Below are 25097 nucleotides of genomic sequence, written 5' to 3'. Positions count from 1 at the left end.
TCGTCATCCCATTCCTCCAGGAACAGGTGCTCCCACCATTCCATGCTGGTGGGGTATCTCCATAGCCAGCAGAGCGCCCGGTGGGGGGGAGATGGGAGGGCCCCATGATGGTCTGGGGTGGCCCCTTCATCCCCTGAGGAAGCCTCCTCTTCCAGGAGGTGCTGGGCAGCCTCCTGCATGGTGCCAAGAAGGGCAGCCCCTGCCTCAGTAACGGCCCTGAGGGCTGCTGCTTGGGGTCCATACATGTGTGCACAGGGTCTGCAACTTGGTGTCAGCTCTGCAGACCTTGTGCTGTGCAGGCCAAATGTGTCAGGGAGGGGCCCTTTAGGAGAGAGGCTTGCTGTTGCCCTGGAAGGGCTAGTCTGCCCTGTGACCCCATCTCAGGCTTTCCTAGCCCCCTTGTTTCGAACAGGGTGGCTTTTGTGTGTAGATACTCCCTTGAGGGGCCCCTTTCAATGTTACACATCGTTACATCGACATTGAACGTCAATGGCACCGGCCCCAGGTGATGTGTGGATGCTACGCTTCAAAGTAGCTTATTTCGATGTCACTACTTCAAAATAGGCTACTTCAACATAGCGTTCTAGTGTAGACGTAGCTTAAGAGTTTTTTTTTTTTTTTCAAGTACTGTTCTATTAATTTTTGTATGACATAGATATAGTTTCACTGAATTTAGTGCGGTAGATTTGAAAGCGTGGTGTGTCAGACAAAACAAAGTCAACAAAATACAAAAACTAAAACACAAAGATTAATTCCATCCACTTTCTCTGCACATTCTTTTCTGCTCTACTATAAACCCTGTAGAGAACAGCAAGAAATCCTGTGGCACCGTATAGACTAACATATATTTTGGCGCATAAGATTTTGTGGGCAAAGACCTGCCACATCATGAGTGGGGGGTGGGTTCAGAGGAGTATTTAAAGAGTGGGGTCCCAGTAAAAGGAAGGGCCAGAGTTGACAAGGTCTATTCAGTCAGGTTGGAAATGGCCCATTATCAGTAGTATACATCAAGAAAGGAGAAAAAACAAGTCAGATCAGTCGGGGGGATGTGGCCCATTGTCAGATTCTCATGTGGAAGTGTGAACTTCCAGCACAGAGAAACTGCTTTTGTAAGGGGCTAACCACTCCCAGTCTCTGTTTAATCCTTGGTTGATGGAGTCAAATTTGCAAAGGAATTGCAGCTCAGAGATTTCTCTCTCCATTTTATTCTTGAAATTTTTTTTGTTGTAGGACTGCTACTTTTAAATCTGTTACTGAGTGTCTTATAGAAGTTTGCATTGCCCAAGCAGAAGCTCCTACTTTCTTTTAATTCATTAAAAGCTTTAACAATACTGAATCCACTTATAAACTGATGATAGCCCAATAATTCCTTGACCTGTTTCTCAGGCAAGATAGGCCACTGTTACGTGAGGTCATGTATTCAGGAGCCAATTCCGGCGAATAATTATGACAATAAGAGATCATAGCAGCAGTATAATAGACAACCTGAGTACATACTTCTGTACATACATGTTGAAGTCATCAGCTAGACCAAGGGTGAGCAATAAGCCACAGGCAGATTGCCAGGGTTAGTCCCTGACAGATCACTGGTGCTTTATTTACCTGCACAACTGTTCCTGGCCCTACAGATCCCATTGGCTGGGAACAGTTATATGTGGCCAACAGGACGAGCAAGAGGCCATACATGCACAGGTAAGTAAAGTACTGGTGGCCCTGGAGGGTCCAACCCTGGTGAGCGCTGTCTGGCCTACAGGCTGGTTATTGCCCACCTCTGAGCCAGATACTCTCTCAATTAACCATAAGACCCACAGGAAAATTAATACAATAGTAGGATGTGAACATTTCTTGTGAATGCTTTATGGTTTAATTATAGCTTCAAAGCCATGACTATCCATATAAAAATTAATGCCATTGTTGTGATATACAGTGTATTTTGTAAAGTATGCTTCATGCAGTTGCCATCCTTTCCAAACTGCTGGCACTGCTCATTGGTGACTTCCTGCATAAACTCGAAAGTGGAAAATATGTTTGTGATGACATAAAATATTCTGTGGCCACCCATAAGACAACTCTTTCTAGGCTCAGTAAATATCCTGACTGAGCTGCAGGAGAGGACAATTTATAAGCAGAAGCAGCAGGTTTCAAATCACTGAACTTTACTTCTTATATGCTTGAGAAACTCTCCCAACAGCAGGACTCTCACAACACCTAAACTCCTTAAAAAAGCACAAGACAAACAAACAAAACAAATAAAAAACCAGCTGCTAGAAAGAATCCAGTCCATTGAACTTGGTAGCCAGTGATAAATTCATAAACCAGGCACTACTTCTGATACAATTAATTCGTAGAAGATGTGATATGTCAGTACTGGAACTATACAATGGAAGTGTGAAAATGCCACAAAAAATCAAATTCCAAAGATGATAATATTAGTTAGCCAACACTGTTAAAGGAAATAATGAAAACAGTTTCATGTGATTAAAAATGATCATGTTAAGTTACTTAGTGAAAAATACTGTGTGATAATATTTTACACTGTGATAAGTACCAGAGGAGTAGCCATGTTAAGCTGTATAAATACAAAATAGCAAGGAATCCTGTGGCACCTTAAAGACTCACAAATTTGTAACTCAGTATACAGGGAAGGTGAAGTGCTCTCCCACTGGTATTTGTGCGTTACCATTCTTGATGTCTGACTTGTGCTTGTTTGTTTGTTTTTTTCCAAAGAGACTGTCCAGTCTGGCCAATGTCCATGACAGATGGGCATGGCTGGAACATCATCACATATATCATATTAATAGATGTGCAGGTAAATGAGCCCCTGATGGTGTGGCTGATGTGGTTAGGTCCTAGGATAGTGTGGCTTGAGTACATACGCAGGCACAGTTGGCAACAGTTTGTTGCAGGGGTTGGTTCCTGGGTTAGTGTTTCTGTGGTGTGGTATGCAGCTGCTGGTGAACATTTCCTTCAGGTTGGGGGTGCTGTCTAGAAGTGAGGACTAGCTTGTCTCCCCAGGTCTGTGAGAGTGAGGGATCGTTTTCCAGATAGGTTGTACATCGCTGATGATGTACTGGGGAGCTTTTTGATGAGGCTGTAAGTGGTGGCCAGTGGTGTTCTGTTATTTTCCTTCTTGGAACTCTCCTGTACTAGGGGGCTTCTGGGTACTCATCTGGCCCTGTCAATTTGCTTCCTTACATTAAGCTGGTACTGTAGTTTTAAGAAGGCTTGATAAAGCTCTTGACAGTGTTGTCTCCGTCTGAGGGATTGGAGCAAATGTGGATATATGTTAGGACATGGCTGTAGACAATGAATCATATGGATCCAAGCTAGAGATGTGTACCTAAGTATAGCAGCCAGTAAATTTCCTGTATAGGTGGCGCTTATGTGACCATCACTTATTTGCACTGAATGGACTGACCTCTTTTGTACTGGTCCTCCATTTATAAGGCAAATTCCTTCTTCTCATGTGTTTGTGTACTTATGCCTGCATCTGTAATTTCCACTTTATGCATCTGACAAAGTGGGCTTTCACCCAGAAAAGCTTATGCCCAAATAAATCTATTATTCTTGAAGGTGCCACAGTACTCTTCAATATTCTACACTGCTTTTCTGTAATTTTTAAAGGCACGCATGGGGATTCATGGATGAACCTCAAAAGGCAAGAAGCTCAGTGCTCCTCCTGGCTCCTGTCCTAGCACATCCCCGATTGGCCCCTCTGTCTCTACCAGGCTTCTGCTAGGTTCCCATCTGCCTCATTCTGTGATGGCCCCCTTGCTGCAGCCCTTCTCTCTGGAGCTGCAGGCATACACACACCACCTTTCACTCTCCCATCTCTCTCTCTCTGCTTTCTCCCACTCCCCTGCCCAACAGTAATGCTTGCTCCTGCAGCACACAACTCTCCCCGGCAAACAGGAAACAGATTTTAAAAGGACATGCTCTCTAAATCCCAAAGGGTTTACATTTGATTCCTCTGAGCTAGCACACTAATTAAATACCAATATTTTTGGAGGACATGTATATTTCAAGCAGGAGAGGTAAGCAGAAAAGAAAAAAAAAAGTGAAGGAACACCTTGCCAGTGGCACAGTAGTGCTTCTGGGTCAGGGATATCACAGTGATGGTGGAGAAAGCCTCCGTCTCTCACCGAGAGAGGCCAATTCACCTCCACTTAAGTCAATGAAAGTTTTTCCGTTGGTTTCATTTGTAGCTGGCTAGAGCCTTTGGTGCATAACTGAAATGCCATTTTCAACACAGAGGGTGTGTGTACACTTGCATTCATCTTTTGAAAGAGGTATGCAAATGAGGTAAATTGAAAATGCAAATGAAGTATAAAATTGCATATTTGGAAACTCATTTGCATATTCTAATTTCAAAAGAGCTTCTTTCAAAAGAAGAAAGCCAGTGTAGATGCTGCTCTTTCCAAAGTAAACCCCATCTTCGAAAGAATCCTTCTTCCCATTAAATAAAGGGAAGAAGGATTCTTTCAAAGATGGGTTTACTTTCGAAAAAGCGGCGTCCACACTGGCTTTCTTCTTTCGAAAGAACCTCCTTCAAAATTAGAATATGCAAATGAGGTGCCAAATATGTAATTTTATACCTAATTTGCCTTTTCAATGTACCTCATTTGCATACCTCTTTCAAAAGAGGAATGCAAGTGTATATGCACCCATAGAGTTAAGATTTAACAGCTTAATAAATCAACCTTTTGAGCTTATCTTGTAAATTACTGCTATCAAACTGTTATGCAAAATTGATACATAACCACAGCACGCAAGTAATACTGAAGAAAAAATGTAGTTCCTGTTCACCTGTAAAGAACTTATACACAATTCCCCCTTTCCCTATCCTTTCTAAATTGCTGCACTTGTTCAGCATAGAAAGGAAAAGAGTTGCAAAAGTTGAACTAACAGAATTTTAAATAAAACTTTGAGACATTGTGGCCTGCACCCTTTTCTATTGATATTATTCTTCTGAATCAGAGTAACAGTACCAAATGCAAGAATTATTTTATCATCATCATCACTGACTTGCTACCCATGCAATACACATTCCTTCTCTCCTGGGGGTCAGTCATCAGTCAAGACCTTCTATATTGCATGTATTCAGGGGGAGAGGCTGTTTGCGGATTTTTATGAACATCACAGTCTTCACATTTCTCACAGGGCTTGTCTACGCTTGCCCCCAACTTCGAAAGGGGCATGTTAATCAGGGTGACGAGAGATTACTAATGAAGCGCTGCAGTGAATATGAAGCACTTTATTAGGCTAATTCTCCCCTGTGGCAACTTCGAAGCCTCAAACTTCGAAGTGCCAGCATGCGTGTTGCCACGGGCACTTCAAAGTGCCCACGCTACTTCATAGTCCCTTTTTGAGGAGTAAAGGGACTTCGCAGTGCCCTCGCTCCCTTGAAGTGCTCGCAGTTACACGCATGCTGGCACTTCGAAGTTGCCCTGGGGGAGAATTTGTAAACTCCTGTCACCCTGATTAACATGCCCCCTTTGAGCTGGGGGCAAGTGTAGACCCAACCATAGGAAGAGAATTCAGTTAATCATTACCTCATGATAGTGCCAGCAGCATACAAAATGTATTCAGAGCAGATATTTGAGGGCAAGTAGCTAAGATACTGTATTTCAACTTTATTCACTGTTGGCAGTATTTTCTTCTTGATGTTCCAAGGAAAGACTCATTATTTTAGGTGAATAATACTGTTCATTCAGATGTGGCTACAACTAAACTGAAGCAGCAATGAAGGAGTCACAGCTTATGCCTTCATGAGACCAAAATAAAGAAACCATTCCTGGACTTCCTTTGGGTGGTGTTTCTTGGGGCTCAGAGATAGTGATGGATTTAGGAACATCTTTCTCTCCATCCTTTCTTGTGTTTCTGATGTTCAACTATATTTCCAGCCACTTTTTAAAAATTCCTGCCTCTTGTTACAGAAGAAAATTCTTTTTTTTTTTTTTTTTTATTTCTAGTTCACACTGTCACACAGTTCAAAATTACTCTGGAGTCATTAAAGAGAATGTTGTAACAGTATGTGACTCCTCCAGAAACAGACAACAGGGCATGGATTTAGATTGTGGGAATCTGAAGACACTATGACACATACTTCTCTGATTCTTTGATGTGCCATATGACAATACAACAGTATGCCTCTGACTCCTTGTTATGCAATGGTGTAAGGCATGCTTTTCACCCAGACACTGCTGTAGTGCATCAAGTGCTTCAAAATAATCAAGTATATGACACTTCTTTCCACTAAGCAATCAAATGAAAAAAGTAGACCAAGTACCTTGGAACTCACTACAGAAAAAGTCCAGTCTCAAAACAAAAACAAAACCAAAACCAAACTAAAACAAAAACCAAACAACCAAAAAGGGAAGCAAGAGTGCTCACCAGGCTTTCTACAAAACCCAATAAGACACAAAACATTCCTCTTCCAATCTACGCCAGATCAACTGAATTAGCCTTCCTTCTTATGGTGTCATGCATTAGCAACTTTTTGCAGCTTTTATAGTTGCTCAAGCAGGTACCAGGTGGAACTGTCAGGGAGAGAGCACAGAGTCTGAGCTAGGACTAGATTCCTTTGTTTTTGAAGAATGATAAGGTGCAACTGGGGTAAAAAGAATGAGCAATGGCATCATGGGCAGCTGCCCGTAGGACTCCTGCATCCTGCTGTTTCTTTGGTAAGTCAAAAACTAACCACCAAACACAGTTGATCCGTAAACTATTCCTTTGTATTTGACTATGGGAGAGAATTTCACAGGCACAAATGGCAGTTATGACTCTAACTCCAACAGGTCTTCAATTGGATTTGGGTGATTAATTTACATCTGCCCTTTTCCTCCCTCACAAATTATTTGCCTTGTGTAACAGGCAGATCGGAACAAGAAAGGAACTTGCTTTTTTAAGTGATGTTTAAACACTTTTTGGTATGAAGTTAATTGTACGATAGAGGGGAAAATGTAAAGAATTTGGACTCTTCTGACAGCCCAAATCAAGGTTTAAAGCGTGCCTCATTTCAGCCAAAGTCCAGAGAGTAAGAGAAACCTCTTCCCACGTCCCACATACATCTGTCCACTTCATCCTTCTTCACAGAGATCTTCCATGATACGCTCAACCCTATGAGCCGCTGCAACACATCCCACTCTAGGTTGCCTGAAGCCTGGGATGAATGAACCCCTTCACAGATAGCCTGTACCTGCACAACTACATATAAAGGAGAGGCAAATATGACCCTTCCACTGGCCACAGTAGCAAGGTAATTCCTCTCCTCCCTGGTATTGTGTAGCACCACTACAGTGCCACATTCTACCAGCAATGGCAATGCATTCAAGAGAGATTGATAAATACATAAATTCTGTCCACACAGCTTACACAGCATATGAACTCTAGCATGAACCCTTTAAACGTGCCTCTGGGAGGGTGCTTCCTTCAGAATGTCCCCTCCTAGCATGCAGAGGCCCTGTGGGCATCTGGACCTCAGGTCCCTCCTGACTCTCCTAATAAATGTTCTGAATTTGAAAACATTCCTTTTCGGGGGGGGTGTATAATTTCTTAAATTAAATTTCTACAGAAATAATTTCGAGCGCCCTCCAGACACAAACCATCCTGCCCGGGAAAGGCTCCATTATCATTCTTCATGGGGCTATGACGTACTTCACACCAGCCAGGGCATCCCCAGAACCCTTCTTGATGTGGCTATTCCTTGCACTTAGCCAACTTGTTCTAATTGCCACCTTAAATTACTGTCAGCTGGTACTAACCAGGATGGAAACCAAGTCTGTCAAGCAAACAGCACTCAGCACTTTCATAATAAAGTCCTGTTCGCACAGGTGTGTCTGCAGGGTGAGGGTGCAGTCTTCTAATCACCCTCAGTGCTTTGAAGCTGGATCAAGCTATTGCAGTGCTTTCCCCCTAGGCTGGGAGAGGCCCTCGGAAGTCCTTCTGCTCATATTATCCCATTCCAGGTACACCTACACTGCAGCTGGGCAGGAACTTCTCACTGCAGGCAGGCGGACTCTCAGACATGCGCTAGCATGCTAAAAATAGCAGCAAAGCAATATTGTCCGGAAGTAGCTACCTGTGTCGGTATCTGGGGTGGGGGTCAGGCAGATCTGTACCTTGGCAGACAACCTGAGCAGCTGCCCTTCCTGCTGTGGCCACACTGCTATTTTGAGCATACTAGGTCAAGGAGAGCTAGCAGGAGTCTTTCCATCTGTGTTGGGAAGCTCTCCTGCTGCTGTATAGACATGTCCAATGCAGGAAGAGACACATTATATGTTGCTCTCTTTCTCAGAGTATGTCCTGGGTGAACGAGGGAGAGAAGTACTTCGCTTTGTCCCACATTAGATTGTGATGCTCCTGAATCCTTAAAGAAACACTAACCTGTTTTTTTTCTGTTTTTCAATACTGTTACCCTGGAACCAAATCTTCTCTCCCAAATGTGCCACTGCCACTCCAGACTCCTGGAATTTTGAAGGACTATGTTCTGGAAGATAGGCCCCAATAACCACTTCTCCTCAAAAGAGATGACCCTGTTTGTTACACAGCCTCTGCAATACAAGCAGAAAGACTTCTGAGGGCCTCTCCCAGTGTGATCAGTGTTCACCAACTTGCTTCATGTCAGTTCCATAAGAGGATGAACTACCAGTTGTGCAATGTGTCAGGCATTGTCTTGCATCTCTCACGCTTGCCATGGTAACAAGCGAAGGCAAAGAGGTTGTATGTACTTACAGGAATGAGCCACGTGCCCTCAACCCTATTGTTTGCTTCATCTCATTCTTAATAAAACACTAGCTGAAATCTGCTGCTTGTTATCACAGAGAAAGCCCTGTGTATGTGCCTTCCATATCCCCCATGATGAGGGAAAATATTTCCAGGTGACTGTCAGCTGGGCTTTCTCTCTCTCCATTCATTTTCGGCATACACACAGATTGCAGTTCTGATATTTCTACCCCATGACTGGCACTACTCCGTCTTTTTAATATGCACAAGAGCTTTGCACACTATGATTTACATCAAAGACCAGTAGGTGCCAGAGAGTCAACAGCTCTGATAGGCACAATGACAAAGATCATCCTGCAGATTCTCTTGCTGCTAATTTGACTGTATGTCATATGCCAGGTTACTCCCCAATCCTGCTGCTCCACTTTTCTACAACTCCCCCGATCATATTGTGCTACCCACAACCTGCTGCCTTACAGATTTTTCTCAATAGCCTCAGCTCTGCTGCTGTCTTCAGTCTTCTACTGTTGCCATACCATCCACTACTTCATATCTTTGCTGAACCTGCTGGGCTATCTACCATTGTCCCCCCTCATACTGATGTTACAACTTTATTTCCCCTCCCTGCTGCATTTTCCAAATCAATTCAGTGGCTTAAACCAAACTATTTATGTTGTCTTAAAACTTCACCTTTGTTGTGGAAGGATTATTTTCCCAGGAGGGTGGTGAAGCACTGGAATGTGTTACCTACAGAAGGGGTGGAATCTCCATCCCTAAAGGTTTTTAAGACCCAGCTTAACATAGTCCTGGCTGGGATGACTTAGTTGGGGTTGATCCTGCTTTGGGCAGGGGGCTGGACTCGATGACGTACTGACATCCCTTAAGGCCTCAGATCCTATGATTCCAAAAGGGCTAAGGAGCTAAGCAGTCAGAAACCTAGGAAGGAAGATAACTATAGTAGGTGAGTTTTGAATAGAATAGAGAGAGTCCCAGTAGAGGTGCATCTAAGTCAGGCGTTCTCAAAACAAAAGTTTTGGTTGCCTCAGTGTGCAGTTACTAACTTTTTCGGGTGTCCACTTTGACAATGTGTCTTAAAATATAGGCACATATGCATATCTAAACAATACCAGTTTATTTAATAACATAATAATAATATAATAACATGCAGTTGTCTTTATTTACTTAAATTAAACAGAAGAGAAACACAAATTAGGCATTTTGCATGTTCGTTCAGCTTTGCTAACTATTAAATCTGCTTTTGTGAAAAGTGGTATTTGTACATGTTTTTAATATCACTTTTTACAGCTAGCTGATAGGCTGTGAAAAGTGATGTTAACAAATACATAAATATCACTTTGTGAAGACCATGGCACAAATTAAGCCATGGATAGGAAGGCAGATAGGGAGGGAATGGGGTGAATGGTGACGGGATAGGGCTGACAGTGAGGGCCAGGGTGATAAGAGACAGGATATGAGCCTGAAGCCAAGAAGCTGGGAAACAGAGCCTGACTCTGTACACTCAAAGCAGAGTTTGAAGTTCCACCGCCAAAGCCCATGGCTGCAGCCCAGCCCACAGCCAGAGTATGCCATCCACTATCCTAAAGGGGGAGCCAAAATCCCTGAACCCCACCCCAGGAAGCGGGGGAACTCACACCAGCTATTTGTTTCTCTGTCATTTGTGGCTAAAAAGGGAGGCAAGGCCCAAAACCTACTTTCATCTTACAGCCCCAGGGGAAAGGCCACTGCTTTGTTTACCCCCTCTCCCATCCCCTCGTCAGGTCTCCACCCAGGAGGCTGTGGCCATAAGTAAACCCTCTGGTGGTCCCATTTTGGAAATGCTGATCTAAGTATCAATATCTCTCAGGATTACTCCTGGAAGGGTGCTGCTTAGAGATCTATATCAAGAATGAATCTAAAGCAAGAATCCTGCTCCAAAATGCCACCGATTTGATACAAAAATGAGATATAATAAAGCACCCCAAAGAGAACTGACTCACTTCCCACAAATGATTCTCCAAAATGTCAGTGATGGTACTTCTCCTGAACTTTAACATTTTGTTAGGAAGAAGGAGAAGGTACAAGTATTGACAGAGATTAAGCTGATTTAAAACTAAAGCAATATTTGTCCAAAGGACTGTGAAGAAAAGTAGGTGATACTTGCTATGCAGTAAAAATTATAAAATCTAATTGCCATATAAATGTGTGTGGGAATCCATCTCCCACAGAATCAGTCTTATGCCAGTAATTTCATGCAGTGCGAGGTGGTTGTGCTGTGTGTGTTTGGGGTGGGGTGGAGGGGTAAGCACTCCACATGACCTTCATTGTATTTCTACTCTCAACATGCCTGAAGATTTCATAGAAATAAAAACCAGACAAAATACCATGAAACTGTTTTTTTCATACATCACAATATCCAAATTTCTTTTCCTGTTTCCTGCAGACAATTACTCTGTAGTCACTCACTTGATCTCTTTCATAGCAAATACACAATGCTGGCCCAGTTTATGCTTTTAAGATATACACAAAAAGAGATTCCTCTGTATGTAGATCACCTCTTTCCAATGGAAAGGGATTTTCAGGGATCAGTCCCTCAGTACTCTTTCCCCTTTCTAGGGCTTCACAGAAGGTCATAGAATCATAAGGATGTAAGAGACCTCAGGAGGTCATTGAGTCCAACGTGCTGCCGAAAGCAGGGCTAATCCCAATTAAACCATCACAGGCAGGGCTTTGTTAAGCTGGGATGTAAAGACCTCTAAAAATAAGATTCAACCACCTCCCTAGGTTACCCACTTCATCACTCTCCTAGGCTACGTCTACACTAGCCAAAAACTTCAAAATGGCCATGCAAATTTGCAAAATGCATGCAAATGACCATTTTGAAGTTTACTAATGAAGCGCTGAAATACATATTCAGTGCCTCGTTAGCATGCCGGCAGCCACGGCACTTCGAAATTGACGTGGCTCGTCCAGATGGGGCTCCTTTTCGAAAGGACCCCAGCTACTTCAAAGTCCCCTTGTTCCCATCTGCTCACAGGAATAAGGGGGCTTCAAAGTAGCTGGGGTCCTTTTGAAAAGGAGCCCTGTCTGGATGAGCCGTGCAGTGGCTAGCCGCATCAATTTTGAAGTGCCGTGGCCACCCGCATGCTAATGAGGTGCTGAATATGTATATGTTTTTGGCTAGGGTAGACATGGCCCTACTGAAATAGTTTTTCCTAATATCAAACATAGGTCTCCCTCTCTTCAATCTGAGGCCATTTCTTCTCATTGTATCATCTCTCACCACTAAGAACAGCCTCTCTTCATCCTCTTTGAAACCCCCCTTCAGGTGGTTGAAGGCTGCTATTAACTCCCCCTCACTCTTGTCCTCAAAAGACTAAGTCCAAATCCCTCAGCCTCTCTTCATAAATCATGTGCTCCACCACCTAATCATTTTATTACCCTCTGCTGGACTCTTTCCAGTGCACCCACATCCTTTCTGCAATGAGGGCCCAGAACTAGATGCAATACCCCAGATGCAGCCTCACCAGTGCCAAACAAAGGGGAACAATCACTTCCCTAGATCTCCTGGCAGTGCCTCTATTAATGCATCCCAGTATGGTATTAGCCTTCTTGACTGCAAGGACACACTGTTGGCTCATATCTAGCTAAGCCCTTTTCTGCACAAAGACTGCTTAGCCAGTTGGATACCAGCCTGTTGCAGTGCTTTGGATTCCTCTGTTGTTGCTGAACCTTATCAGATTTCTTTCTGGCCCAATCCTCCAATTTGTCTAGGTCTCCCTGGACCTTATCCCTATCCTCCAGTGTATCAACTTCTCCCACCACCTTAATGTTATTCACAAATAATAACAACAAACAATTACAACAAGTTGAGGGTGCAATCCATCCCCTCATCCAGAAAATATGTTAAATAAAACTGGCCTCAGATCCTTGGGGTACTCCACTTGATACCAGCAACCAACCATACATCGAGCTTTTGACCACTACCCACTGACCCTGACAATCTAGACAATTTTCTATCCATTGTATATTCCATTTATCTAAGCCATACTTCTTTAAATTTCTGGCAAGGATACTATGAGAGACCATATTAAAAATAAGACTAACATCAAGGTATATTACATCTACCACATTCCCCTTATCCACTGACTCAATTACCTCATCATAAAAGGCAAACAAGCCGGTCAGGCATGATTTGTCCTTGTTGAATCCATGTTGACTATTCCTGATCACCTTCCTCCCCTGTAAGTGCTTCAAAATTGATTTCATGAGGATCCCCTGCATAATTTTTCTGGGGACTCAGATGAGTCTAAGGGGTCTGTAGTTTCCCAGATCCTCCTTCTTCCCTTTCTAAAAGATGGGCATTCCATTTGTCTTTTTCCAGTCACCTGGCACCTCCCCCAATCACCATTAGTTTTCACAGATAATGGCCAATGGTTATGCCATCTCAACCAAATCCTTCAGCATCCTTGGATGCATTTGATCTAGCTTCCTACAGAGACCATTAAGCAGCTGGTTAGATGTTAAACAGTTTTTTTCCACCCTGAAAGTGAAGTAGGACTAAATCTGGTAAAGGTGAAAGGCTTGGTAGCCTGGTACTAAACCCCTAAGCCACTCACTTGTCTTCCAGTAGTCCAGGAAAACTATTACGTGAGGCAGCTTATTCAGCACTCACGAACCCATTCAGGGAATTACACAGCACTACCACAGCATATTTTGAAGAAAATATTTGGAAGGGACAGATTCCAAAAACCTCGCTTAGAAGGGCTTGAACTGAATTAACGGGTATATTAAGAGATGGATAAAACCTGTCAATTCTTGGAGAAGGAGTTTGGGGCCATGATTTCAGTCCCAGACAGACCTACTTAAAAGGCTCAGATACTGGTCATTAGGATACATTTTGAATAAGCTTTTATAGGCATTTCAGAGCTTCTGAGGTTCACACATTACTGGTATAAAACTATTGATTTGGACATTTCAGAATGATTTAGAGGCAAGCCTTCAGAACACCTCACTCAGTGGGCTGCTGAGTAAATGAATGGATGGGAGACAGAAAGGAAATTTCCCAGCTACAGAACAGTTGCACTGCAAAGGGTACTGCTCTGGCGCCAACTGCTCTGGAGCCAACTACAGGCATTTTATTGAGATTATCCCGACCTTTGATGATTTGCTTAAATCCCTAGTTTCTGGATTAGTTTGATTACATGAGTATCTCCACTTTGATTAAACACAGGTTTTCAGCCTTCCAAACTTTAGAAAAAGCTTGAGAATGTGACCCCCTACAGGCTCGAACACCTGGAGATAAATCAAAAAAACCACAAAATCAGTGTTTTAAAAATCTCATTGCTCTTATGCAGTGCTTTTTTTGCGCTGGTACTTGCCAGTGGGGTTGGCTGTGGGGGAAGGTGGGAGGGAGGAAGAGCCGGCTGAGTTCTTATGCCAAATCTTATGCCAAGGCACTGTTCTTATGCCAATCTTATAATTTTTGTGGGGGTGATGAATTAGTGATAATGCAAATCAAGACCAAAGGCTGGAGGAGTTTTCACTTTCCTGAACACAGACCCTCAATGGAAAGCAAAAATAGAACACCCAAAATTAGAGCAAATCTATAGGCCACACTCCTCCCCTCCTAGCCTGCTCTTGTCTCTACATCCCTCCTGCATGGAGAGTCCTGCAAAGTGGGATGCACAGGAACTATGTATCGCTTAATTCCTATCCCACTTCCCATGCACATTTTAATTACATGGGCTCTACTCATGATACTTTCTATAAATTGGAAGACATCAGCAGGGTTTGTCACTATATGTCGGTTTTGGAGGACAGGATGTGGGTCAGGTTATGAAGAAATATGGAGGATGACATCTCACCCTGTCATGTTTACTTGGCAGCCAGGGGAAAGGTTCATAATTGATGCTTCTTCATTTGTACAATTTGATTTCTTTAATTAAATATTGTTCTTTTATTGTCAACAAATCTTTGGGTCTCAGGCCACTGCCTCAGGACAAGTTAGGGGTGTGATTTCCAGGTCTCGGACATATTCATGCTACCTTTTTCATTGAGCTAGGATGCTAAAAAACAGCAGTGAAACTGCAGTATCACGGGCAGTGACGAGCGAGTGGCATGGAATATCTGCCCTGACTCCATACACACAACGTTTGGGTGGGTTTGTATTTGGGGTGGCCTATCAGTGTTGGCACTCTCCACGGCCTGTTCTACCATGACTAAATTGCTAGTTTTGGCTTGCTAGCTTGATATGAGCAACACAGGTACACCTACACAAACCAGATGAAAGTGTATCTGTAACCTTCAGATAGAGGGAAAGACCCCTGCCATTGACACATCTCATGAGAAAGAGAAACTAAGGAGAATTTTTGCCTCATGTAGCAAAATTAATATAGGGCTAATTATAAAACAATAGGAACACACATTGTGGAAAACTGAAATCACTTCAGGTTCAATTTCCACTGTTGGATAAGACACCTCTCTGTTAATAAGCTGGTTTAGTTAAGCCTTGCAAAATTCTATCCACTTTTTTCACTCACCCAGAATGAGTAACATATTTTGACAGCCAAGCAAAATATTATCAGTTTCTTTCATTATCAGCAGTCATCATGGTAGAAGACAGGTGAGTAGGTTTGCATAAACATGGGCTACTAAATCTTCATAGCAAGTTTGAAAGGATGCTTTAATTGTTAAATAACAACATTGAGTCAAATGTATGCATCTTTGAAATCATTGGAGTTACACCTGCAGTGAATCTGACCAGTTTTCCAGATATTTCAGACAATAAGTTGTTCCAGATTTATTAAAGCAGCAGAAGAAAAGCAAATGAAAGCAGGAACGTGGCAAGATCATATGAGAGGACAGAGAAGGCTGTGTCACACCTGAAGAAATGATGGAAGCAGGAAACAGTCAAGCTATCTTTTGGGGCTACACAAATTGTTCTAGCAGATGTTGTTCAGTGTCAAACTGATCTAACCTGATACAACATGTTTCAATCTTTCTGAATCAAAATTTATTTCCACTTTTCACTCCATGAGAGGAAAAAAAAATCTTTCAAATGTCCCAATTTGTATGGAAGTGAATGTTGGATGAAGTAATTCTGATTTTTCGCCTAAAAACGGTAACTTCAGGGCAAAGTATAATGCCTGCATTATGCACAGTAGAGTCAAATAGGTGGTTAAAGTTTAGGAGAGAAAGAGTAGACTGAATTATGTTTGAGTATGTTTCTCTTCCAAAGGTACATATCTGCCTTTGAAACATTCAGTGTAGGCTAAGACAAAGACATGAGCTGGGTTTATCAACACAGGCGAAGGGTGGACACGAAGGCAGGCATTCTGGAACAATATAGTGTGTGTTGGGGGGAGGAATGGCTGAGGGCCACCAAGGGGTGGTTTTATAAGATGGAAATCACTTCAAGTTGGGAGGGCAGAAAAACCCCCAGCACATCTATTTGAATGAGGACAATATTTTCCTGTGGCAGTAGTAAGGGATCCTGCCAACGATGTCCCTCACTTATATTCAGACAACCCCCCACCACTTCACCAAAATTATTAGCATCATAATTTATTTTATATATAGCAGGCAGCCCCCAGACTTGCATGGCTTCTGATAGCACACTGTCAAGCAGAATAAACAATGAAGTACAAAAGTATATTTAGAGAACAACCTTGGTGCCTTTAAATTGCAGGCTGGACTTTATAGCTGTGTCTACACTGGAGTATTCTGTCGACAGAAGGGGCCTTCACAGTTCTGTCCATACTGTGCACACTTCTGTCAACAAAGAGAGATTCTGGTTCACCAGGCAGCCCTGTTGGCAAAGTTTCCATCAGCCATTCTGTCAACAGAGGGCAGGGCAAAAAAACTCACGAGAAAGAAAAACTGAAGAAACTTTTGCTATAACTCTGCAGGTATGCATGCCTGAATTGTACTGCTTTTGCTGTTGGAATTATATACACATACAGGAACAGATCAGAAACATGGCATTAACCCAGTCTGCTCATTTTCCCTCCTAAGAGAAATAACCCATTTCTTGGCTCCTAAGCAAACTAATATGTCAATACCTCAGTCTCTCTTTCTCCTAATTTGTTGTTTAATTGAATATTCAGCAGCAGCTGATGGATATTATGACTATATCTACACTAGAGAAATTAACAAACAAATTTGAACCAGAGCTTAGCTTCCATTCAGATTAACTAGTATCAGAACTGGTGGGAGACAAGGTGTATACAAGCTTACTGTGGATATCATTACAAAGGCAATTTTCCCACCTTTGATATTTGCAGGAATGAGACACATCCTACTTAATTGGCTCCATTAACTGGCCCTAGTAGTGACAGGTGGTAACTTTTTTCCCCCTTCCTCCCCCTCTTTCCACTATATGAATGCTGGATTCTGTTTTTCCTTCTCATTTTATCTGAAGAAGTGTATTTTGGCCACAAACGCTCAGGATCTAATAAATTTGTTCATTTAAGGAAGTGACTCCAAAATTTTTCACTAGTGCAGACCACCCAATTACCTCCCAAACTATTCGCAGATTCCCAAACCATTCACAGACCTCCATGAAAGCCAATTCTAGCTGCTACATATACTATGTTAAATGAAAAAGGAAACCCAAACAAAGATTTTCTGACAGTAATTAACATTATTGGAAGATATTTAATTTAAAAATAATAACACATTGTAACTTTGCAATTTATTTAAACTTATTTTCTATTATCATTTTTATTTATCTTTTTATTCCAGGGGTCATCAACTCCCCCAGCACAGGTGCTAAGAAAGCATGCACCTGGGAGCTTGTTCAAAGCCATGCCACCTGTGAACAAACAAAAGACAAGCTAATGCTACCAACCACCACCTAAACAGTAAAGATCTGTATCTTAATTTATCAATGAAACTGTTGTAAATAGAACTATTAGTGACTTTAAAAAAGTATTACCAGCACTTGAACAGTACATAGCAGTCAAAAGGTCAAATTTCAGCACTCCACCTAGGAAAGGTTGTTGATCCCCCCTTTTAATTTTTTCATTGGTCCACTACAATACCATCTGTGGATCCTACATGGAGAACCACCGGTTTAAGGTGCCATGGGACTGCTTGTTATTCATGTATGCCATTGTATACATTAGAGTTCCTGGTAATGCTAACACTAATTAAGTTCAACGGGTGGTAGAACCAGTGGAATTTTGGCAGTGTGGCCATAACCTAAAGGGAGAGAGGCCCTGACCTTGCAAACACTTAAACATGTGCTTAACATGCACTTATTGTCAATAGAACTACTCATCTAAATCATATTATGTGTTTGCAGAATCAGCAGCATGTAATATGACAGAGGATTGATACTTTCATTTAAAATAAATAAAGATTAGTATGGAAGAATAATTCAAAAGGAACTTTCAAAAAGAAAGAAAATGCCAGTGAAAGATAATCAGAGGTTTCCATTACAAAATGCCCAGTCTCTCATTTGAGCAGTTAAAATGAATCAGTCTTACGAAACAAAAGAAACAAAACCTCCACTCACTTTATATTTGCTATGTCATAATATAACTATGCTGATAAAACAAGACATACTAATATATTGAATTTAAAAAAATCAAACAAAAACAAAAAGCAGAAACACATGGTACTGCTGGCAGGAGAGACTGTATCAAGATAGGACGTCTGTTTGATCCAGGGCAGTTACTGTACCATGAGGATGATGGGTTTTTTTTTAACCCCAACATGTTTTGCTCTATGGCAAATTACAGAAAACTTCCACTGGAAGATAGTGTCTAACATAATTCACCTCCTTTGTTTAAGATGTTGATACACTTTTATACTCCTTACTATTTGTGCACTGAAATGATGCAGCCTCAAGGTTAGCAAATCCATGAGCAATGGCTATGTTTGCATACAGAGAGTACATTGTGGCACTTCAAATATGAAGAAAACAAAGGAATGTTGAATTTTATAGTCTTTCCTAAATGCCAGCAGGATTTATCATTCCATGAATATACCAAGCTGCATATTTTGTGTTATAATAGTGCCCTCTAGCGTCTTATTAAGCACAGTCTCTTTAATTCAACTAATATTTGAAAAACAACAAAACAATATAACAGACATTTTATATTTGAAAAATATTAAGAGTGTAGCTGAGATACACAGAATACATGGAAAAAAGATTTAACTTCTCTATCAGGTCACGATAGGATGCATATTTCAAGTTGTATCTGTGTAACATACTGTCAAAATATTATTTTATACATACACACAGAGATACATAAATACATACATACATATTCTTTCTACCGTGTCTATACTAGCCCAAATCTTCGAAATGGCCATGCAAATGGCCATTTTGAAGATTACTAATGAAGCCCTGGAATACATATTCAGCGCCTAATTAGCATGTCACCGGTTGCGGCACTTCATAATTGCTATGGCTTGCTGCCGTGAAGCTCATCCAGATGGGGCTCCTTTTCAAAAGGACCCTGGGAACTTCAAAATACCCTTACTCCTATCTGCTGTCATTTCGAAAAGGAGCCCTCTCTAGACAAGACGCACGGCAGCAAGCCATGGCAATTTTGAAGTGCCACAGCCGGCGGCATGCTAATGAGGCACTAATATGTATTTCAGTGCCTCATTAGTAATCTTCGAAATGGCCATTTGCATGGCCGTTTCGAAGATTTGGCCTAGTGAAGATGTAGCCAGATGTGGGAAAACAAGCTGGATTGTTTTTTTGTGTCATTCCTCAACAACAATGGTTACAATCAGATTCTGATTCTTGAATTGTAATTGATCATAATTAAAACAAAGATGTAGAAAGCAAAAAGAACACTCTTTTGATTTTAAAATGCCAAAATGAAGCTGCCATGCTAACAATTACAAAATTTTGACTATTTTTTTGAAAAATAAATTGTTTCTGATCAAGAAGACACTGATGGTAAAACAAGAAACTTCAAGATACCATTTTTATAGTCCCTTTTCTGATCTTAATAGAACCTTAAAGTGTCACAAATATGTGAAGCATCATAAAATCCACAGTAATTACCAAGGTCTGCTCATTATCTTTATCTCAGAAGATGGTTAAAAGAAAATTCAGTGAGTTCAAGATAGAATATTAATATCAACTTTGAATTTCCTGCATTTTGCTAATTAGTATCATAGCCTGAATGGTGTGAAATGTGCATGTTTCATCTTACTTTATTATAAGACCTGTTTGTATAAAAATTATAAAATATAGAATATTTTACCATGAGATCAGAATGAATTTCTGTTATCCATACAATGTAGAAAATTTAAACATGTATGTATTTACACATTCTTTCAAATATGTATTGTGTTCACCAGACCTTCATTGATTCCTTAAGAACCATTCTTTTTAATCACATTATTATTCAGTTCTTTCTCATACTCACACAAATTTGGTTGAAAAGATTATATATTCTATCTCTCTCTCTCTAAGCTACAAGGTTGTGTCTACACTTGCCCCCTTCTTTGAAGGGGTCATGGTAATCAGCCTGTGTGGAGAATATTAATGAAGTGCTGCAATAAATACGTAGCACTTCATTAGGCTAATTCTCCCCATGGCAACCTTGAAGTATCAAACTTCTAAGTGCTGGCATGCCGTGTAGTCATGGGCACTTCAAAGTGCCCACGCTACTTCAAAATGCCTTTACTGTGGCTGATTACCATGCCCTCTTCGAAGAAGTGGGCTATGTAGACACAGCCCTAGAGTCATATACACATGCACTCTCTCTCTCTCTCTCTCTTCCATAATACATTCTCTCTTTAAAGCTGCTACATATTTAAATGAGGTCAGTACCCACACTAATATATCTCTATATGTAATGTGCTAGGCATCTGATATTTGAAAATGTTACTTTTCTGTGAGTATTGGCATAAACCTGTGCTTTTCATGCAAGATATTATACCAGATTATAAGAAAGCATGTGATTGAATAGACCACTCAGGAAATGCTTATTTATTTCACTTACAAGCACTAGTAAATATGCTTTATAGCAGGCTTCAGACCAGAATTTCTCCCAAACCACAAATTAGGACAGGGACATTCTATAGCACCTCTTCACTTCTACTCCAGCTCTTGGACTGTGCAATCTACAGCACAGCGATCTTTCAAACGATTGTCTTCCAGAAGATTGTCTTTCAAAAGAGCGCATCCACACACAAAAAAGTGTATCAAAAAATCAGTTCACTCTTTAGATAGAGAGCGTCCACACAACTTCTACTCTTTTGAAAGAACAGGCCAGAGATCAAAAAATCCAGGGTCATCAGGACTGCTCTTTCCAAAAAGTGACCCGTGGAGCATCTACACATGCTTTTTTCAAAAGAAGCTTTTGAAAGGAGGCACTCCTCTTGATCCAGGAGTGGAAGAGGGTGTCAGGAAAAAAAAAAGCTGCATTCTTTTCATTTAAGATTGAAAGAGTGCATTTTGTGTGTGGAAGCTCCACATGTTTTGTCCTTTGCTTTGTCCGGAGCTTTGCGACCGGGTGCTGGCAAACAGGGTGCGTGCTAACAGGAGGGAGTTTGGAGAGGCTCTCCTGGAGGAGGAGAAGGAAGGAGCAAACTAAAGCACCTTGGGGTAAGTGGCTGCTTATATTTGGAGGTTTTGGGCTTGTGTGTTTGTTTGGAGTTTGGAGTTTGTTTGTTTGGAGTGCTGAGCTGAGTGTGTGTTTGTTTGTTTGAAAGGCCGTGTGCTCAGGCAGGCAGGCAGGCAGGCAGTTGGAAGCTGATTAGGTTTGAATTGAAACACCGTGTGCTGATTGGCTGAGCTGTAGGCAGAGGGAGGAGCTATCAGGGAGGCTGAGCACTTAAACCCTGCTAGTAAGCGACCAGGGAGCTTTGCGACCGGGTGCTGGCAAACAGGGTGCGTGCTAACAGGAGGGAGTTTGGAGAGGCTCTCCTGGAGGAGGAGAAGGAAGGAGCAAACTAAAGCACCTTGGGGTAAGTGGCTGCTTATATTTGGAGGTTTTGGGCTTGTGTGTTTGTTTGGAGTTTGGAGTTTGTTTGTTTGGAGTGCTGAGCTGAGTGTGTGTTTGTTTGTTTGAAAGGCCGTGTGCTCAGGCAGGCAGGCAGGCAGGCAGGCAGTTGGAAGCTGATTAGGTTTGAATTGAAACACCGTGTGCTGATTGGCTGAGCTGTAGGCAGAGGGAGGAGCTATCAGGGAGGCTGAGCACTTAAACCCTGCTAGTAAGCGACCAGGGAGCTTTGCGACCGGGTGCTGGCAAACAGGGTGCGTGCTAACAGGAGGGAGTTTGGAGAGGCTCTCCTGGAGGAGGAGAAGGAAGGAGCAAACTAAAGCACCTTGGGGTAAGTGGCTGCTTATATTTGGAGGTTTTGGGCTTGTGTGTTTGTTTGGAGTTTGGAGTTTGTTTGTTTGGAGTGCTGAGCTGAGTGTGTGTGTGTTTGTTTGAAAGGCCGTGTGCTCAGGCAGGCAGGCAGGCAGGCAGTTGGAAGCTGATTAGGTTTGAATTGAAACACCGTGTGCTGATTGGCTGAGCTGTAGGCAGAGGGAGGAGCTATCAGGGAGGCTGAGCACTTAAACCCTGCTAGTAAGCGACCAGGGAGCTTTGCGACCGGGTGCTGGCAAACAGGGTGCGTGCTAACAGGAGGGAGTTTGGAGAGGCTCTCCTGGAGGAGGAGAAGGAAGGAGCAAACTAAAGCACCTTGGGGTAAGTGGCTGCTTATATTTGGAGGTTTTGGGCTTGTGTGTTTGTTTGGAGTTTGGAGTTTGTTTGTTTGGAGTGCTGAGCTGAGTGTGTGTGTGTTTGTTTGAAAGGCCGTGTGCTCAGGCAGGCAGGCAGGCAGGCAGTTGGAAGCTGATTAGGTTTGAATTGAAACACCGTGTGCTGATTGGCTGAGCTGTAGGCAGAGGGAGGAGCTATCAGGGAGGCTGAGCACTTAAACCCTGCTAGTAAGCGACCAGGGAGCTTTGCGACCGGGTGCTGGCAAACAGGGTGCGTGCTAACAGGAGGGAGTTTGGAGAGGGGAGTTGAGAGGGGGAGCTTGGAGGGAGCCAGTGACTTACTTCTGTTGCCCTTAAACTAAATCCTTTATAACAACCTCTATCTGAAACATTTAATTAACCCTCGTATATAACTAGAGTAGGAAATGGAGGCAGAAGCCCAGCAGCAGAGTGGGGGCTATCCTGTTTATTGTGTCGAGTGCAGTATGTATGACTACCTACCCTGTGGGCGGGTGGCGTATGTGTGCGCTCGATGCAAGGAGCTCCTGGCCCTCAGAGACCGAGTGCGTGCTTTGGAGGCCAGGGTGGCTGAACTGGAGGAGCTAAGGAAGGCAGAGGTGTTTGTGGATGAGACTTTCCGGGACATAGTAGGGCTGTCCCACCTCCAATCTGACAGTCCTGAGGCTGTTACGGAGGATGAAAGGCTCAGGGAAGGAGAGCAGTCAAGGGGAGCAGAGGGAAACCATCCCGTAGTTGGGACCCTCCTTCCAGAGGGTGATGTTGTATCCTCTCGTGCCGAGGATACTTCTCCGGGGGAGGGAGCGCCAGCTGTTAGGAAGAAGCAGGTTTTAGTAGTGGGGGATTCCATCATTAGAAATATAGATAGTTGGGTTTGTGATGACCGGGAGAACCGTATGGTGACTTGCCTGCCTGGTGCGAAGGTTGCGGATCTCTCGAGGCATCTAGACAGACTTATGGGCAGTGCTGGGGAGGAGCCGGTCGTCGTGGTACATGTTGGTACCAATGACATAGGGAAGGGTAGAAGAGATGTTCTGGAGGCCAAATTTAGGTTACTAGGAAGGAGACTGAAATCCAGAACATCTTTGGTGGCATTCTCTGAAATGCTTCCAGTTCCACGCGCAGGGCCAGATAGACAGGCAGAACTTCAGAGTCTCAATGCGTGGATGAGACGATGGTGTAGGGAAGAGGGGTTTAGATTTATTAGGAACTGGGGACACTTTTGGGGTAGGGGGAGCCTATACAGGAAGGATGGGCTCCACCTAAATCAAGGTGGATCCAGACTGCTGGCATTAAACATTAAAAAGGACATAGAGCAGTTTTTAAACTAAGAGGTGGGGGAAAGCCGATTGGTGCGGGGGAGCACCTGGATCGGACGGAGACTTCTCTTACACGAGGCTCCATAGACAGGGATTCCCTAGAAGTTAGTCAGATAGGGAACGTGGGAAATAATATATGGGCAAGATCAGATGTGAAACAATCGTGCATAAAAAAATCCACCACGTCTGTGAAAGGCGGACATATAAATAGTGGTAGTTTTCTAACATGCTTTTACACTAATGCTAGGAGTCTGTCTAATAAGATGGGTGAACTGGAGTACCTCATATCAAAGGAGGAAGTTGACATAATAGGCATCTCAGAAACATGGTGGAATGAGGACAATCAGTGGGACACTATCATACCGGGATATAAATTATATCGGAAAGACAGAACAGGTCGTGCGGGTGGCGGAGTGGTACTATATGTGAAGGATAATATAGAATCAAATGAAGTAAAAATCCTAAAGGAATCAAAATGTTCCATAGAATCATTATGGATAACAATTCATTCCTCTAATATGAATATGGCATTAGGAATATATTACCGACCACCTAACCAGGACAGTGATAGTGATGCTGAAATGATGAGGGAGATTAGAGAGGCTATCAAAATAAAAAACACAGTAATAATAGGAGATTTCAATTATCCCCATATTGATTGGGTGCATGTCACCTCAGGACGGGATTCAGAGATTAAATTTCTTGATGCCTTAAATGACTGCTTCTTGGAGCAGCTAGTACAGGAACCCACAAGGGGAGAGTCGATTCTCGATCTAGTCTTGACTGGAACGCAGGATCTGGTCCAAGAGGTAACTGTTACTGGACCGCTTGGAAATAGTGACCACAATATAATAACTTTTAATATTCCTGTGTTGGGAAGAACACCGCAGCGGTCAAACACTCTGGCATTTAATTTCAAAAAGGGGAATTACACTAAAATGAGGAAGCTAGTTAAACAGAAACTAAAAGGTAGAGTAATTAAACTAAAATCCCTGGAAGCTGCATGGAAACTGTTTAAAGACACCATACTAGAGGCCCAACTTAAATGTATACCCCAAATAAAAAAACACAGTAAGAGACCTAACAAAGAACCACCATGGCTAAACAGCCATGTTAAGAAGGCAGTGAGAGAGAAAAGGGCAGCTTTTAAAAAGTGGAAGTCAAATCCTAGTGAGGAAAATAGAAAGGAACATAAACACTCCCAAATTAACTGTCATAATGTAGTAAGAAAAGCCAAAAAAGAGTTTGAGGAACAGCTAGCCAAAAATTCAAAAAACAATAGTAAAATGTTTTTTAAATACATTAGAAGCAGGAAGCCTGCTAAAAAAGCAGTGGGGCCCTTGGATGATAAAGAT

At 42.4% G+C, this 25097-nt stretch overlaps 1 protein-coding gene across 22 annotated transcripts in view; it reads right to left on the bottom strand.

Moving 5' to 3' along the window:
• Positions 1–25097, bottom strand: part of NRXN1 (neurexin 1) — a 1123636-nt gene that overhangs the window by 545048 nt on the left and 553491 nt on the right. Inside the window, exon 14 of one of the 22 annotated variants that reach the window (XM_074989560.1) lies at positions 17418–17536. The exons of the other annotated variants lie outside the window; for them this stretch is intronic. Coding sequence (XP_074845661.1) covers positions 17427–17536 — 110 coding nt within the window. The 3' untranslated portion in view covers positions 17418–17426. Of the gene's footprint in view, positions 1–17417; positions 17537–25097 lie in introns of those variants that run through there. 22 annotated transcript variants of the gene reach the window in all.

This window comes from Carettochelys insculpta, chromosome 3, assembly GCF_033958435.1.
Source record: "Carettochelys insculpta isolate YL-2023 chromosome 3, ASM3395843v1, whole genome shotgun sequence".
In the NCBI taxonomy this organism is placed as follows: domain Eukaryota; kingdom Metazoa; phylum Chordata; order Testudines; family Carettochelyidae; genus Carettochelys; species Carettochelys insculpta.
This window is presented reverse-complemented; position numbering and strand designations above follow the sequence as displayed.